This window comes from Thunnus albacares, chromosome 5 (assembly GCF_914725855.1).
Source record: "Thunnus albacares chromosome 5, fThuAlb1.1, whole genome shotgun sequence".
Classification (NCBI taxonomy): domain Eukaryota; kingdom Metazoa; phylum Chordata; class Actinopteri; order Scombriformes; family Scombridae; genus Thunnus; species Thunnus albacares.
This window is the reverse complement of record NC_058110.1, coordinates 16,948,557-16,966,015: the sequence shown is the minus strand read 5'-3', so window position 1 is coordinate 16,966,015 and position 17,459 is coordinate 16,948,557. Positions and strand designations below refer to the sequence as shown.

Below are 17,459 nucleotides of genomic sequence, written 5' to 3'. Positions count from 1 at the left end.
AATAGGGCTGGGTATCGTTTGAAATATTTTGATACTTGTGCCAATAAGATTATAAAGTTTAAGTGTGATGCTCTTTGAAAAATAATATAATATTTCTCTACAAAACATTTTTTTCACTGAACAAAAGAAGCCAAAGTACTTAAATGGTTTCCATATGCAAGCTGGCATCACATTTGACAAGAAATGTGATGCCAGCTTTCTATGCTGTTTTGATACGATGGACACAATTTGGTCAGTACTGAAAAGTATTGATACCCAGCCCTGATCTGAAACATCCTTTGGTTTGAACAGCTGTAGTGAATGTGAGTTGATAACATCATTAAGCCTGTATGTGTGTGTGTGTGTGTGTGTGTGTGTGTGTGTGTGTGTGTGTGTGTGTGTGTGTGTGTGTGTGTGTGTGTGTGTATTTCAGATCTCTGTAAACTCACTTTCTGAGTATTCAGGTAGTATGGGTCCAAGTCCTCCAGTGGTACCGCCACCATTCCAGAAGGGGGGTCCCCGTATATGTAGGGCAGACTCTTCCCAGCCTCCAGGTCGCTGTTGGGCTTGGGCTTGTTCTCGTCATCGTCATCGCGGTAGCTGCTGTCCTGCTTGGGTGGCTTCTTGTTCTTCTCCTCTTTGATGCGCAGCTCAAGGCCCCCCAAAGATTCCACAGTAAACTTCTTGAAGCTATCAGGTCCTGGCGGTGCAATAAGGGGTGCAGCCATGTTTTCATCCTGCAACTACTTGGTCTTTAGGTTTGTACCATCCACAGTAGTAGTTCTGCAGAAGGGACAGAGAGAAGAAAGGTCATCTCTACTAATAAAATATACTTGTCTTCTAAATGGATCTGATATGTTGAGCATGTGAACATCATCTCTTTTTTTCTTTTTTTAATCATCTTGACATTGACTTTTCAGCAATAATCCTAAAATCTTTTTTGATAATCAGACGAGGTTTGAAACAAGTGACAGAATGTTTAAGGGCAAATCAAAAACACCCAGATGCATGCATGTCTGCACACAAACACACATTTGTAGGTTTCGATATGGAGCCATGAAAACAGAAATATGAGTTTAAGGTAGAGAAAATGTGGTACAACCACTACAAATGTAAAATATTTGATTCCACCAGTTCCAGAGTAGAAAAATTACCACAAGTAACATGGTGTCCTACAAAAATGGCTGCTTAAATGTTGCATCCTTGCCACATTATTTATTTACAATAGTCACATTTTCCAAATTGATGGTTTTCCTTGATCCAAATGAATGTAAAAAATAAAACACTACCACTGTTTGATAAAGAACTGTCGATACATAACAGCCCGAGAGCAGAAAACTACAACCAGGAGACACCCTGACTGTAGCAGAAACAGGAAACACCATGATGGTTTTATCTACACTACATTTGTCCAACCACAGTCAGGGAGAAAAGGCGTTCACCAGCCAATGAGAAGCAGAAACGTTTATATTTCAGTTGTCTTCAACACTGTTGATGAGAAAGAATTCACAATGTTTGGCTCACTCTTTATCAACAGTTATAGATATAAAAAATATATTTTATCCTGTGTGACACCTTTTATCTTATATATACAGGTATCAAGTCAATAAACTACAAAGTAAATCACATCTTATCAACTGAATGTTCATGAACTTTAAAGGCAAAAACTAAAAGCTGCATTAATTATAGTAAAGTGAAATATCCCTTTAAGGCTGAGAGCTTTTCTACAGTCTCTCCCTTTATATTTGTGTCAGTTAAGGAGATAAAATGAGCAGAATTTTGTTCAGTGATCCTTTAACGCCACCAGAGCAAGAACAAAACAATGATACAGAAAACATAAAAACAGTCACTCTGTGAATCGGACTAATTAACTGATTAACTAATAAACCTCCTTCAGTCTCTGGTTAACATAATTAAAGAGTCTACTGTTTAAGATTAGACTGAAATGACGGCTGAAGGACCTAAAGGCTTCAAAGATGAACAGATTTTGTATTTCCTCATCAGAAATTTCACCAAATACACATACGTCAAAGTGTTTTTGTGACAAGACTTGTGACGATTTTATCATCAAAATTGGAAAAGGAAGAAATATCTGGTGATGCATGATTTATAGTTCATGACATCACATACTTCATGTATATGTTTATATTACTTAAACAATTATAACCATAACAATAATTAATTATTTCAGCTATTATATTTCTAAAATGTATCACTTATTACATGAAATTGCTTGAAGAGATATTTACTTCTTTTATAAATGTTCTGTTGCCTTTAATCTCAAGATTTTACAGAATAATAAGTAAAATTAATGTCATTTACACATCTGAGAGACATTTTCTGTCAGTTATGGCTGTTCTTATTGTTCAGGCAACCTCAACATAAAGTGTGATTTCTTATTGTAACCCAGTGTTGGCAGTAAGTTCTGGGTCCTGCATTAAACCCCTGACAGCCAAGACAACTGACCCCCTTTTTAAGGATTTTACTCCTTATAATTTTTTGAACTGCTGTGGAAATGCTGCTCTTAATGGCTGCATGACTCAGTAGGGCCTTTTGCCAACACACTTAGATGTAAAAGGGTATGATGGTTACATGACAACTGTTCAAGCTGCAGGACATTTCAGGGTCAATGTACTAATGTGAGGCAGAGCTGAAGGAAAGACGAGGCAGCTGAGAGGACACAGGTTCAGAGGAAACACAGCCACACCTGAACTCAGACCTTCACTGTTTGAAAGATAGAAAATGACTGTAATTACTTCATTTCTTTGGCAGATTTTCAGCATTATGACACTTCCTTCCCATTCATGGATGCAGAACTTCATATTATGATGAAGAGAAAGGTAGATGTAGCCCAAACAAGAGGAATCAGCCATATCTGAATCACAAGGCCTGTCACTTCCCTGCTCCCCTCTCTTGCATAACACGATCTAATTAAAAATGCTCGACGTGTAAAGCTGATATCACACAGCAAACACACACTCTATCTGTCGTGATATGAGGGGGAAAAGGAGAAACACATGAAAACATGCATCCTGTGAGCCAAGACGTCTGTTTTAAAATGGACCCCGGAACCTCACAGTCACTGAGCCTTCTGCTGCTCTGCTGGCGCTGTCCGCTTCAGCACCACACGAGCGCGCACGCACGCACACACACACACACACACACACACACACACACACACACACACACACACACATATGCACGAATGCTTGCATGCAGGTTCATAGATGGAAAAAAAATCATAACCGATCTGCCTGGAAAACCGTTTTTTTGCTGTGTGCCAGGCCTCCTTGTTGAACTCCCTTCTCGACGCCTGTAGGCCTGCAGTTTATCCTTCAATTCTCAATGTTATCAAGTCATGATGACAACACTCGTCTTGTTGTGTCTCTGCCTGCTGGGCTGCACATTGCTTGCATCCAAGCTTTGTAATGCAATCATTTTCACAAAGAAAACAGGCATATTTAAGGCATTTTCTCAACCATCCCCCCCTAAATTCAGACGCAGCGAGAAATAGAGACTTGTTTACTAAAGCTGTTAATTAAGAAAGGAGGGCCTGGAGACGCCATTATGTGCGTTTCTCTAATATATTTCATTAAATAGAAAAGTGCTGCTCAGCCTCACAGAAAGAAGCTGGAGGTTATACTGCGCAGAGATGTGGCTACGACCAAATTGGCTAAAGCAACATTGCTGCAGTGGGTGGTTTGTATGTTGAAAATGTCACGCTGTGGTAAACGCAACCGTGTATTTTTGTTTGGTTTTTTTGTCAGAGTCACAAGTGTGATGTCGATGTGTCAAAATGAATAAAAGTCCCTCTATGTTATTCAGCAAAAAACCCTCAAACGATTGATTTTTTTCTTCGAGATATTCCGTGCGTTTTTGCGCGTTGCCTTGAAGGATCTGCACCACACCCGTGAAGCCATGTCGACTGCCAAATCAATAAGGGCTCTATCTATGCACAAGATAGTATGAAGCTAGACAGCAGCTTTAAAACCACATACAAACAGCAACATGAGATGAAAGTGACAACAATAACACGATAAGAGAACAGTTTGGATGCTGCCACACCAAAAAAAAAAAAAAAAAAAATCACCTGGAGGAATGTGAATTTCTCGGCTATTGATGATGGAAGGAGGACCAGGCTACTCACATAGCATCAGCCCCTTTCTCGAAGCCTTATGGTGTATGAAACGCATCATCCTGTAGTCCGGAGTATATAAAAAGCCAAAAATGGTGACCGCGAATTGAAAATAATCTTTACATTTTTAGCTTTTTTTTTGGAGGCTGGAGCGGTCAGACGGCGCCCTACCTGAAGCCTGTGCGGAGCATTTTCTCTCGCAAAAAGTCTAATCAATGCCTTTTGGATGCTCGACGAAACAGTTAATCCGATAAATACCTCACGATCCGAGATCAATTGATTGATAAATATATGTTTTCCTCTGCTGCTCCTGGTCCAGCAGATAGACGCTCAGCAAACGCAGACACCCTCTTCAATCCCCCCCCTCCAAAAAAAAAAAAAAGATGCGGGGCAGTGTGCGGCTCTGCGACATTTACGCAAGGATACCGACAGAGAGAAAATCTACCTTCACCTCTTAACATATGCTCTCTTTTCTCCAGCGATTAACAATGAAGGGTACTCACTTTGTAAGCGTTACAATGAATCCAGAAAGCCGGTGCAGGACTGCAGATGTGGAAAAGATTGGGGAGAAACTGCGGTTGTCGCCATATTGTTGCTGCTATCTTCCCCCTCAGTGCGAGCAGTTTCCCTGCATAATTGATGACTCTCAGCAGAATGTAAGGGAGTGTCGGCAAGTGCGTTTTCGTAAAATCGTAAAGGTCATTTAGGCCTCCAGCCTCTGAACCCCCCCTCCAGTGTGTGTGGTGATCAGAGATGAGCACGGGTGTGATTGTGCACAGAGAGAGAGAGAGAGAGAAAGAGAGAAAAAAAAAAAAACATGCACAAGGTTTATCCGACAAAACGCATTGGCTCACTGTGTGTTCAGTGTGGTGAGTTTATAGTGCAGGAATTTACTGGCAGCTTCCAGAAAGGCCACTGAACGTCTGATATACATAAAGACGAAACATTTATAGATTCAGGTTTTAAAGACTACAAAAATGCCAAATGTATGCAAGATTAATGGCTTTTACTCCACATGTAGTTTTCAGAAAAACTTTTCCTTTTTTACATTCATTTAAAAACAATATATGTCACATTGTTAATTGTTTATTTGGATCCCAATTAGTTGTTACCGAGGCAACAGCTACTCTTCCTGGGGCCGTATAACTCCAATTAAACTCCACGTACAGTATATTAATACTTTATGTAGTTTTTTTACAGCTTTTTTTTTTTTTTTGAAATATCTCTTATTAAGGTCATTGTGAAGTATTTTCATTCATAGCCTGCTGCTCTTCCTCCTGCACTCTGCTCTTTAATGGCGCAAATTAATGTGCAAATATGAATCTGTGTGTTTGTGGAGTGTGACTCTTTGACGTGGTATCATTAATCATGAGTTAAATGCCGTTTTTTATTTCACTGTTGACGCAAACGGGCTTAAACGTGCACATGACGTCATTGATCGGAAGGGACTGAGGTTGTTTTTGTTTGCGGTCAGAAACTAAATGGACTCCAAAGCTCTGGTGCTGTTTACTCTGTGTTGGACCGCTCAGACTTCACCGCAGGACAGTGAGTCAACAACAGGGTGGGAAGGAACTAAGAACATGTAACTTATTATGTATTTTTGAGTAAATTGATTCATTTTTTTCCCTTTTTGATGAAATATAATAAGTTATGTAATAAGTTATGTGTTGTAGTTAACAGGAGGACTGGACCTCTTCATACAATCGCACTGAGATTGGTTGTATGCAAATAGATACAGTCAAGATGTCACATTGGCCATATACATAGAAATAACAAACTTTTACTTACAGAAGTCTTTAAAATAGCCAACCTTTTCTCAAATTGTTTTAAGAAAGGTACTCTTCTTCTACTTAAATAGTATTAAAGTGTCGCTATGTAACTTTTGAAAGAAGAAATAACTCAGTCTTCAAATTAGTGTATTGTGGGACACTAAACTCAAATGCATCTTTCTCTTTTTCTACCAAATGTTAATGATTAAGACTGCTGTCTAATTAAACCTGGAGTGTAATTGAAATCACATGACTTCACATACACACATAGACTGGAGCAATGCAATCTTCCTACAGGTAGTAGTTGCTGTGAAGTCCAGTTAAAGGTCAGTGACAAAGGATTTTGAGTAATTTAATGTTAAGGATTTAAATCTGTCATGAATGAAGCGAGTTTATGACTTATTCATGCCTCAAAATATGCTACAATATGGTGAAAACATGCTTTATATTTTTTTCATTTCAGTCAATTCATTGTTCCATTGTAGAAAATGTGTTACTAATGTGGGACAGCTGGTTTTACTAATGTGGGACAGTCATATATGTTAAAGTGGTGAAATATGCATTTCAGTGTATTAAATGTGCAATATCAATACTTATTCAGGGGTATAAAAGGACAGTACTCCCCATGCACAGCCAGTATTTCAGTTAGGTGCTGGTCGGTTGCAGGAACATATAAGGTGAAAATCAAAAGTTATTCAGGGGTCTTAGTCTTTTAATGCTTGACTTATTTTTAGGCAGATTGCAAATTCTATTAATACTAATATTAATACATAATACATACTATAATACATTACTATACTATCTGTAACTACAAAAACATTGTAATTACTGAAATGACCAAACATAGACATGCACTTTGACCTTGAGTGTTACTGACCAGAGAAGTTTTTATTGCATGAATTAAGGTGATTTAGACCTTTCAGCCTCCCATTGAGTGTCCCAGATTTCAGCCTGAACTGTCCCACATTATGAAAGTCACATAATCAGAGACTGTTTGGCAAAAGGAACACTTTTATATTTGTCATTTCTTCTCCAAATGTGATATTTGCATTCTCTTTTCTGATATGAGTAGAAAACACCTTGTATTGGCTTCATATCAAAATATATTGCTGTAGTGCCAATTCACCCGACTAATGAAAAACATGAATGAACAAATAACACACTCAGGAGTTTTGCTTCTGTAGCCACATTCGGTCTGATGACCAGGAGCTTCTAGTGGCTAATGTTAGCAAACAGTAGATATTGTTGTGTAACTGACATTAGAGTCAATTTTCTGACTTTATGACTCTACTTGTGTTAGTGTTACGTTACGTTTTGGCATAACTGATAAACATTTGAATGGTTTTAGTACAAGTAAACACACTGTACTGAAATGGGAGACTTGTTTTTGTTTATTTCTTCTTGTCGTCCCAAAGAGCCAAAGACCTGATGTAATTTCCTGGCTAGTTGCTGTTACATTAGCTTCTGTGACTCAATGCAATCTTTCACTGAGCATTTCTTTCATCTGCCTTTCTGAAACGGTGAAACGTGTCCCTGGGGTTCATTAAAAGATTAATCAGTTATAATTCAGAAAAATACAGCTCCCATGAACATTTCCCAGTCTGGCTGCGCCAGTACTTCATCATCATTATTTGGTTTCTGCTGTATTCACCCACTTTTTCTAATTTGCCTTATTATTAAAGTTCTGAATGAGTGTTTCTTACTTTTTTACTTTGGCTCTGTATTTTACTTGTGGCTACAATGGCTACTGATCAGCAAACATTGCATAGTGTTGCTTTAACAAACAGAAAATCCACCTCATTTTATATATATATTAGAGCAGTGTTGCCACCCTATTATTGTTTTCAGTCTTGTGTTCAGAGTCGTCTTCAGATGACTTGTTTTGTCCGACCAGGAGTCTGAGATCCAGAGATAATCAATTTACAGTGATGTAAAACAGAGAAAAGCAGGGAAACATCATATCCCAGAGATAAATGGGTTTGCAGTGTGGGTACAAATCTGTACATATACAATAAAAACATGCTCAGTAACAATAACAAAAAGACACCTACAGTAGTACCAAAAGTAAATGATTTAAACGATCAGTAGATCAAATTTGAAAAATTATTTTCTGTTGATTGACTATTTTAGTAATTGACTCATTATCTCAGAGTATTCTTAGCGATACATTAATCACATTAAATATCTAACATAGCAAGGTCACACACATTATACACACTCTCCTCAGCTACTGTTTGGATGTCATTTCATTTAAAACTATCTGATTGTGTTTGTGAGGTTGTGGGCAGCGGCCCCTGGTCGGCCCCCCGGTGCATCTCAGATAGTGGGGGGTCAGGAGGCTCCTGAGGGCGCATGGCCCTGGCAGGTCAGCATCCAGCTCCTGTCCAGGCATCACAGTGGTGGGACGATTCTCAACAGCCTCTGGGTGCTCGCAGCCACACACTGCTTCCACAAATACAAGTGAATATAACTTACACACCCAACTGATGTGACTGACTCGCACCTGCAAGTCACATGTCATATATGACCCCCTCCCTGGCGTACACAAGACAAAATAACGTAAACACCTGGTGGAAAAAGAATTTAATATAAAAACTGCTTTAAGGTGTATTGGTTCAGCTATTAAACATGTTGATATGTGAATTTACAGAGAAAAAAGAGACAATTAACGGAGCTCAAAAGAGGTTAAATCATCTATAACCAAACTGTATTTGCATTGGTTTAAAGAAAACTTTAAATTATTCAAAATGTGAAGAGAAGTAGGATTAAAAATCATGACCATGTATATTAAATACTGACAAGCTTGGATGCATCTTTAAGAAAAGAGAAAGCTGTGGTTGTTTGTGTGGTCGATACGAGCGGGTGTCTAATAGGGTTATTTTAGTCCTGATCCAAGGTTAGTACTGGTGTTTCACACGTGGAGGTTTTATACGTTGTGAAGAGAACAAACTTGTTGTAAAATTTAATGATAAATAGATACAAGATTTTCTAGAAATTCCACAATAACTGTAACAAGCTGAAGCCACAGTTTTGGGGCCCCCAGAGATAAAAACACACAGGGGTCAATGAATCCAATCATGACTTTTGACTGAGAAATGCTGCTGTGATTCAGCATTTAGGACCCAACATTGTATCAGTTTGCTGCAGTGATTTATTTACTTTTCCTTTTTCCACAAGTCTTCATGTTTGTCATTTTCTCTTCTCAATGTATGAGTGTGTATATTTGTGAAAGACTGTGAATTATCAGTTGTTTTAGCTCTCATATCTTACATGAACAACACACATATAGCACACTACTTACACGATATGTACATTATATTGTACAATAAAGGATTCCACTTCACGGGCTTGTGATTATAAAGAAAGGGGGGGGGGGGGGGTTGGTGGGTGATAGTGGACAAGAAACAAAACAGCAGCGAGTCAAAGTCATTTAATAGTCACATTATTTCTGTTTTGTGTCCAGAAGAATCAGCAGAACTCATTTCCGTGTGGTGGCAGGACTCGGCATGTTATCTGCTCTGGGAGGAAACGCACAGATCTGCTCCATCCGTCTGGTCAAAATGCAAGAGAACTACAGTGATGTCATGTCTGACAATGACGTGATACACGAGCTCCTCAGCTCTCCTTTCAACTTCACTGACCACGTCCAGCCCGTCTGCACTCCTCATAACGACGCATAAGTTTATGCTCAACTTCAGTCAGTTTCATCACAGGATGGAGAAGCACCTACTACAGAAGGTCGGTGTAAAAATTCACTGATTCTGCAGGATTATGAAAGGTCAACATGAAAGGTCGTCATCATCATCCCCTTTCATATTGAAGAGTGCTTAAGCAAGACACTGAATCCCTGACTCAGACTCACTGTGGAGGGGGAAGGTACCACTTTACAATATGACACATTCACCTTTACTTAACCCTGAAGTCCATGAAATTAAAAATGTCTTTTTCAAGGAAGACCTGGTCAAGACTCCGACTATGAGTCTGGCCCAGTTTGAGTCTGGTCTGGGACGTTTGTTGCTCTACAGTCTGCAAAAATGGCATAAAAAAAAATAATTAAAAAAAAAAAACATTTTATGAAAAGCAATAACATGTTTCACTCAGATGCCTTTTATCAAGTCTCTATCAATAGTTGATTAATAATTTATTGACATTTTGCAGACCAGTAATAAGTTGTTATACCGGTAATAAATAAATTAAAATGGATCCTTCTCCTGTAAGAAGGCTGCAGAGCATCTGGTCTAAAAATCATTTATTAATGACTCAATAACATTTTATTGCTCATGGTCTGGCATCAAGTTTGTAACTATGAATATTTAAAATTTAAAGAAAAATAATTAATCTATGAAGAGAAACCAGCTGCAATGACAACATATGCTGAACACAGACAAACATGTGAACGGGTCACTTGTGCAAAGACAAAATTAAAATGTATTGAAGAAAGTATTGTTGAGCAGTAATCCAGTAGCATTGATGTGATCAATACATTTTCTTTCCTGTGTTACCTTATAATTATTTCTGCAGTTACTGCATTTCTTGTATTTCTCTCTTGTTTTGTGACTATTTGTATTTTATTTTATTTCAAGGTTCAAGGTTCAGTTTATTGTCATTATAAAAACACAGGATTGCACAATGAAATGCAGCTGTAGCCCCCTCCTCACCACACACACAGAAAATATATTAATAAATATTAAAATATTTTAATATCAAGAATAGAATAAAGCAATACAATTGACAATAAAATGGAACAAAGTATATAAAAATAGCACTAAAAGAGGAGATAAAAAGGAAAAACTATATTATATTTACAAGTAATATACAGTTACAAATATACATATAAATAGAAGAAGTATTGCTGCATGTACCATCGACCATTCATAAAGTTATTAGTTACGATTAGTAAAGTGATACTATTATGGTCTGTGTTTTGTAGGCAGGCTGATGAACAGATTGCAGGAGGTGGAGCTCATCGACAGGAGAACATGTAACCTGATCAGTTGGTACGACGGCCTCATCACTGAGAACATGATCTGTGCAGGACTGGAGAGCGGGGCGATGAGACTTCCTCTCAGACTGGGAATGTACGCTCGAACCAGCAGGTTTTCAGGCTGGCAGGAGACAAGTCAGGCAGAGTCAGCTGCACACAGACTGAACACAGCTGGACATCAGACTGTTTAAATGTTGCATGTTTTGTTTTTACACGTCGTCCCCTGGATTAGTGATGGCATGCTCCACTAACTCATCGTCAGCTTCTCAATCTGTTTTTAGCTTTAACATCACTGGGTCAGTGCAATGAGCCATTACTTACATTCACTTACTTACATTTTCTCAGCCAAAATTACAAAATTTTTGGTTGCTTTGCATGAGCAGTTTGTGTATTAGTGTTTTACAGTGGCAAAAGTATTCAGATAAAAAAGTAGAAGTATCAATACAGCAGTGTAAAAATACTTCATACAAGTAAAAGTCCTGCATGTACATAAGTCTCACCAGCAAGATACACTTTAACTATTAAAAATAGAAGTACCCATAATGCAAAGCGTCCCCTTTAAGAGTGTGAAAAATATAAAAACTCAAGTACAACTAAATTGTTCTTATGTATGGTCCATGATTAAATGTACTTAGTTGCTTTTCCACCACCGCTGCTCTGTCGGTGCTCCTCACTCTGGTTTGAAGTTGGTGATGTCACGAACCTCTGTGCACCAATCAGAATTTAGCAAATATCAGAATGATGTTACCAAGGAGACGCCACTGTCAATCACACTCATTGAAGCACAGTCACACAGTGCAGATGAAGCAGATTGGCACATTTTTTGAGTGTTTTAATTAATTATACTGAAACTAAGAACTTAAGTTCACAAAAGAGTTTTGGTTGTTTCTTATTTAGTCTTGAATATTTAATGTTATAAGGAAAAGCTTTAAGCTGTGAGAACATTGTACAAATGCTGAGATTTGTAGATTGTAGATAGTAGAAAAGCCTGTCCTGTAGTCCAGAAATAGGTCTTTTTAAAATTTTTTTATCTCAACTGTACAGGAAAAACATCTTTAATTTTATTGCCACCCAATAAATTTAGGTGCTGTAATAATTATTTATGACCTCTAACTTAAGCATTAAAAGCTGTGTGTAATTCCTGCAGCGTTCACAGTTAAAGGTTTTACTTTCACCAGTTACCAAAAACAATAATCTTCATTCCTCACAGGACAGTTAACATTTACATTTATAACATGTATAATGCATAATATTACACTTTCTAATAAAGCACCCTACATAAAGGTTTGTAAGTTGTAACTAATGGTTTTAACAATGACTAATAAATAATTTAGTAATGTTTTGACAAATCTCTGGCTGGTGTTTGTCCTCCTCCAGTATGACACGGACGACCACTCCAATAGACTGTTAGACGCCTCCTCTTCTGGGAAAGGTTGACCAAAATCCATTTATCAACAACTTATTGACATTCTAACTGCAGACTGGATGGATAATATGTTATTCATTTGATTACCAACATTTATAGCTGCATTATTCCTAAACTAAAGAATAAAAACCAGCAGAAGGGGTTTTCACAACCTCGCAACCCAAAACATGGTCATATTGATGGATTTTAACAGATCTATAAACTATTAATAAATTATTTATTAACCATTGATAAAGCCATTTGTTACAACTTAGAACCACTTCATAAAGGGAGCCTTATAAGAAAGTGGTGCCATATTATTGGACTATATCAGAGTTGTTGCTCCTTAACTACAAATTATGTACATTTTGCATTTTTTCTGACCATTTTTAAATACGCTGTACAGTTTTAGATTTCAGTCAGTCAGTCACATCACAGTTACAGAAAAAAGCAGTGCAAACTGTTCAAATCAACCTGCAACAAAACTGCATCAAGGAACGATAACTCTTACAAATGACAAGCTTGTTTCAATATCTTCATATCAAACAGAAACTAATGGGAGTAGTAAACAGAACTGGTGGTATGGTCCTTTAAAGCGTTTAAGAATCTGTTGACCAGCTAATAAGATATCTAATGGCGTCATTGCTTTAATTATGAAGCGACAAGTACAAGCGGAAATGCATGTGTCATGTTTAATATGGATATATTTGTTGGGACTGAAAACAGAGCCTGACAAACTAATGACATCATAGAAGGAGCCTGTTTCATTTAGACAGACTGACACCTGGTGGAGGGAAGATGCGATTTTCCTTTAACGCAGCAGCTGATTCTTGAAGCTTCTAGAGAAATGTTTGTTTGAAAGAGGAGGGAAAAAAAATGACAAGATACTCTGACAAAGCATTTTTTTTTATTTGACATGAAACACATCCAATGACACTGTGACAGTGTTTTGTCAAGTAAGACATGTTGTTAGAAGTTATCGCACCATTGACTAGTTCAGAATGTCTTTGCTGCAGCTCGACGATGCATAGTGAACAGACAGTCGTTGAGGTATACATTGTGGGCCCTTGAGTTTTTTGTTGTTGTTTTTTTTGTGTGTGAAAGATCCTAATTTCATTACCTCATGTACATTTTGTGCTTAGAATAACTTTGGAGGTTTGAAAATGAGCGCCATTCCTCACAACACGACAACTTGTTAAAACTGAAATAAATATCAGAATGAAAATGGCGGGCGTGTGTGTGTGTCAGCTTGCATTGTCCGTGTTGAGTTGCTTGTTGAGAGATTTTTTCATCAGATCTCGGAGCTGATGAAAACTGGTGATGATGAACAATTTTAGAACAGAGCAGTGAGTGAGAAGTTTGAAAATGTTGGCATGGAAAAAGAACGACTTATTTTCACACAAAAAAAGGGCGTCCAGAAATAAAACCTTTGTAATGACATTGGAGAACAAAAGTCTGTTAACTTTCCCTTATTGAATAGCACCAATGTCTATTGAAAAGGCTTGAAGGCCAACATGAAATTATAAAACTTTATTAAAACTTGTCCGAGTGAAACAGTAGCAACAAAGCAATTATCACAGAGTAGCTCAAAAGGTTCACTTATTCGTGAGACTTGCCCCAGATACTGGCTCGCATACATGTCAGTGTGCGTCACTGAATGGAGAGTGGTTTATCGATGTGTCGAATGTCAAGCTTTTTGCAGAAGTTGTGCAGTTTCAAAGAAAGATTACATCAGGAAAATATTGATGAAACCCCTATAAAATATATTAAATTCCAATTTTGGATGGAAAGAATTAAAATACAGTGGAGGCGACATTAAAAAAAAAAAAGAAAAAAGAAGAAGAAATTTTAAAAAATGGTTCAATATTCTGGGATCATTTTCATTTAAAAAAAAAAAAAAAAAAGGCAAACCTTGTTGCACCAGAAAAGCCAAATATCACTGTTAAACTGGACACACACTCACTCACACACACACACACTCAGACACACACACACTCAGACACAGACACGCACACATAAAATGATATTGGGAAAGTGCACATTGTTCCTACCAAAATAATCGGAAACTTTTTGCTCTTTTGCGATGTGATACCATTAAATTAACAATGCAGAAAAATGCTGTCAAGTATGAAAGATCAGTCAAGTTTTATCAACAAAGTTCATTTCCATGTACACATTAACACCAGTAATACAGTATTTGACCTCTAAAATACAGTATACAGACGACATCCTTACCCTCATTAATCACCTCCTGTTGCCTTTTAAAGGAGGATTCTGACTTTTTTTTTTTTTAACACGGGTTGCTTATAACTGTTACTCTGATTGTTCATTCCTAATTTTCATTTATTATTTTTTTTCAGTGTTACAAACATTCATAAAGAATTGGTTTAAATGGCATATTGATGAAATGAGAAAGGCATGACTGCAAACTTAAAAAGAACAACCCCCCCGCCCCCCCAACCCTCCTCTAAAAAACGTGATATGTGTGTTTTGAGTTATAAACTGGTGTCTTGATTCCATGTGTCAAAGTCAGTGGAAAAGTTCTTCATTTACACTAAAAGCACAGCTAGAAATGAGGATTCAAAAATAAAAAGTTCCACAGGTTTCAGTAAGGCAAAGTTCAGTCCTCATTCTGGATATCTTTTAGAAATTCAACAGTCCATAATCAGAAATGCAACCATGGTGCTTTACTGTATAAAGGCACTGACTTGCCTTCTAATTATCTACATTTCCCTAATCAACTGTGATGCTAAGATTCAATGAAAGATGCTCTTTTCTTCAAGATGGGTCACACGGACCGTAAGCTAGCAGCTCGCATCAGTTTAAGCCAGTAAACTCTGCTAACCCTCAACAAAAAATGTCATCTCCAGGGACACTTGCTAGTTTGTTCTGGACCTCCCGGCTGTGTTACACAACCTTATTTGCTCTCTAGATGTTCAAACTTTCCTCAGTTCTGAGCACTCTTAGGACTTTGAAAAGTCCATAAAAACTGAGAAAACCCCATCTGCTAATGAAGACTATGTATTATGGTCAAAAGCTCTGGAACAAGCAGACCATGAGTTGATGTTTTGTTTTAATCAACTGCTATTTTCAAAACTCGAATCCACCAGCACTGCCTAACCCCAGTTTGTGCCTCTCACGCTATGAAAAATACATGTTGAACGGGGCTCCGTTTCTGGGAAAGCAGGAGACGCGGAGCAGAGGTCAACTCATGGGAGAGAGCGTGGTGCTGAGACTGGCAGAGCCATTCCTGGGGGAAGGGAAGACATAATATCACGGATAATTTCTTCACTTCTCTCATCCTGGCTGTGTGACTGGCCAGTAGGTGTAAATATTTAACTGTTATTGTATCATTTTATTGACCTTGAAATAAAAAAATAAATTATCTGTCATGGAATATGATTTTTGAAGCCCAGCCTGGTTGGCAGCCTGGGGAAAACGAAGTGCTGAAACTGAGTCGCAACTTGAGAAACGGGTTAAAAATCATTTTTATCTGGTAACAGATGGAATATTTATTTTAAGGAAAGCCGTTAAGATTCTGGAAATACCTTCACACAAACAGTAAAAGTTGTTAAATAACCTTCAGTGTTTTTCAAAGGTCAACAGGTAATTATTTGTCAGAGAAACAGATGCTACGTGCTGCGACTGGAATATAATAGTAATACATGTGAGGCTCAAACTGGGGCTAAGTTCTCCCAAAATATTCAGCATAGTCACTGCCAAGCCAACCAGTACACTGCTGTGTGACTCCTCTGCACGTTACAGGTTGTTTTTTTTTTTACCCCTCGGTCCGTGTCTAGACATTGATTGCACTCCCAATTAGCATACACACCCAAACACCAGGTATAGCTTCAACTCTTCTTCTGAAAAATGGTGCTTTTAAAAAAAACTGTATTAGTACGATCACAATCATAAGAGCTATCTAACGGACCAACTCCTACTCATACTGAAAATGAAGAATCTGTTTTCTGCCCATCAGAGCTCATCCAGGTTTGTATGTTCATGAAGCTAGTCTTTCTTTTCCCACACCAACAAATGATTCAAGTGCATTTTTTTTAGGACATTTTGTGTGACAGCATGTCTGCTGGCGTATACAGTATGTGACGGGAGGTGAAAGCCACGGTGCACCTGGTCGCAAGGTAATATGTCAGAACTGCCCATGTCGGCCGCACTTGCTGGTGGCATTTTTTTTTTTTTTTTTTTTAATACTGATGTGGATTTGCTCGTGTGAAAGCAGCAAACACATGGGGGGGTTGTCTCCTTGAGGCAGGCGAGACAGGAAGTGGACTCAGAGGTGCGAGGACTTAAAGTGCAAGGGGGAAAGTTCCAGCTCCTCTTAGCAGTTCCGGTGCACCATCCTGCCATCAAGAAGCAAGGGGGGTAAAAAAAAAAACAAAAAAAAACAAAACAAGCACTCAGGAGGATGAATGGTTCAGCATAAAAACCAAGGAATGGAGAGCGGGGAGGATTTCGTTTTCATTGATGAGAGTATGTACTTAAAAATGTCTTTAAAAAAAAAAAAGCATGAATTGGAGCGATGAGGGAGAAGCGGGATGCGCAGAGAGGATTGCAGATCAAATTTCCTCCTGTTGACAGATGTGTCTCGTATTTCCCCCCAAAGCAAAACTCTCAGTGAACCTGGACCGCGGCGATCGAGCAGGTGGAAGCAAGGAAGTTTCTGAGAGGGAAGCACGTTCTCGTTACAGTACTGGTACTGTATTCGCATTCCTAATATTGTTTGGTGTTTTGAATGTGTGTCTGAGGTTTAAACATTGGGGTAAGCTACTGTACGCACCCCCCAAGTCCTTCTCCCTCTACGTCTGTTCTCAGAGCTGGGCTCAGTTTTCTGCATTTTCATCAGTAGGCGAAGGGCGATCACATGTTGTAGGCCACGTAGATGGGGTCCAGTTGGTCTGCCAGGAAGGAGTCTCGCAGGTGCATCCTCTGCTTCTCTCCTCTGGAGTTGATGGGAATCACCCCGGGGTCCACGATGACCACCACCCCGACGATGAGGTGGTGCTCCTCCAGGACCACGTTGGTGACGAGGGGCACCAGGTCCAAGGCCTCCTGCTCCGAGCCGCTCAGCTCCGCCACCACCACCAGCAGGTTGGTCCATGTAAACACAGCACTGAGGGGCAAGACGAGCGAAGAGTACGTTACTGTGAGAACTACAGGCTGTGATTGCTT

At 38.6% G+C, this 17,459-nt stretch overlaps 3 protein-coding genes across 10 annotated transcripts in view; 1 reads left to right on the top strand and 2 right to left on the bottom strand.

Moving 5' to 3' along the window:
• Nucleotides 1-4,859, bottom strand: part of scn8aa (sodium channel, voltage gated, type VIII, alpha subunit a) — a 46,320-nt gene extending 41,461 nt beyond the window's left edge. For 3 of the 7 annotated variants that reach the window (XM_044350742.1, XM_044350736.1, XM_044350741.1), the window contains exons 1-2: nucleotides 4,618-4,858; nucleotides 429-762 (exon numbers count right to left, since the gene is read on the bottom strand). In XM_044350742.1, the coding sequence (XP_044206677.1) occupies nucleotides 429-707 (279 nt within the window). In that variant the 5' untranslated portion in view covers nucleotides 708-762; nucleotides 4,618-4,858. Of the gene's footprint in view, nucleotides 1-428; nucleotides 763-4,069; nucleotides 4,468-4,617 lie in introns of those variants that run through there. The other 4 variants (XM_044350740.1, XM_044350737.1, XM_044350738.1 and 1 more) reach the window with 4 other exon arrangements.
• A 736-nt stretch (nucleotides 4,860-5,595) lies between these two features.
• Nucleotides 5,596-12,304, top strand: LOC122982271 (serine protease 27). Its single transcript, XM_044351458.1, has 6 exons — nucleotides 5,596-5,659; nucleotides 8,172-8,343; nucleotides 9,347-9,536; nucleotides 9,835-9,892; nucleotides 10,814-11,007; nucleotides 12,245-12,304. The coding sequence occupies exons 1-6, from the start codon at nucleotides 5,596-5,598 to the stop codon at nucleotides 12,302-12,304; spliced, it is 738 nt and encodes a 245-aa protein (XP_044207393.1).
• An 855-nt stretch (nucleotides 12,305-13,159) lies between these two features.
• Nucleotides 13,160-17,459, bottom strand: part of dip2ba (disco-interacting protein 2 homolog Ba) — a 44,553-nt gene continuing 40,253 nt past the window's right edge. For both annotated transcript variants that reach the window (XM_044350994.1, XM_044350995.1), the window contains one exon: nucleotides 13,160-17,400. In XM_044350994.1, the coding sequence (XP_044206929.1) occupies nucleotides 17,148-17,400 (253 nt within the window). In that variant the 3' untranslated portion in view covers nucleotides 13,160-17,147. The remainder of the gene's footprint in view (nucleotides 17,401-17,459) is intronic.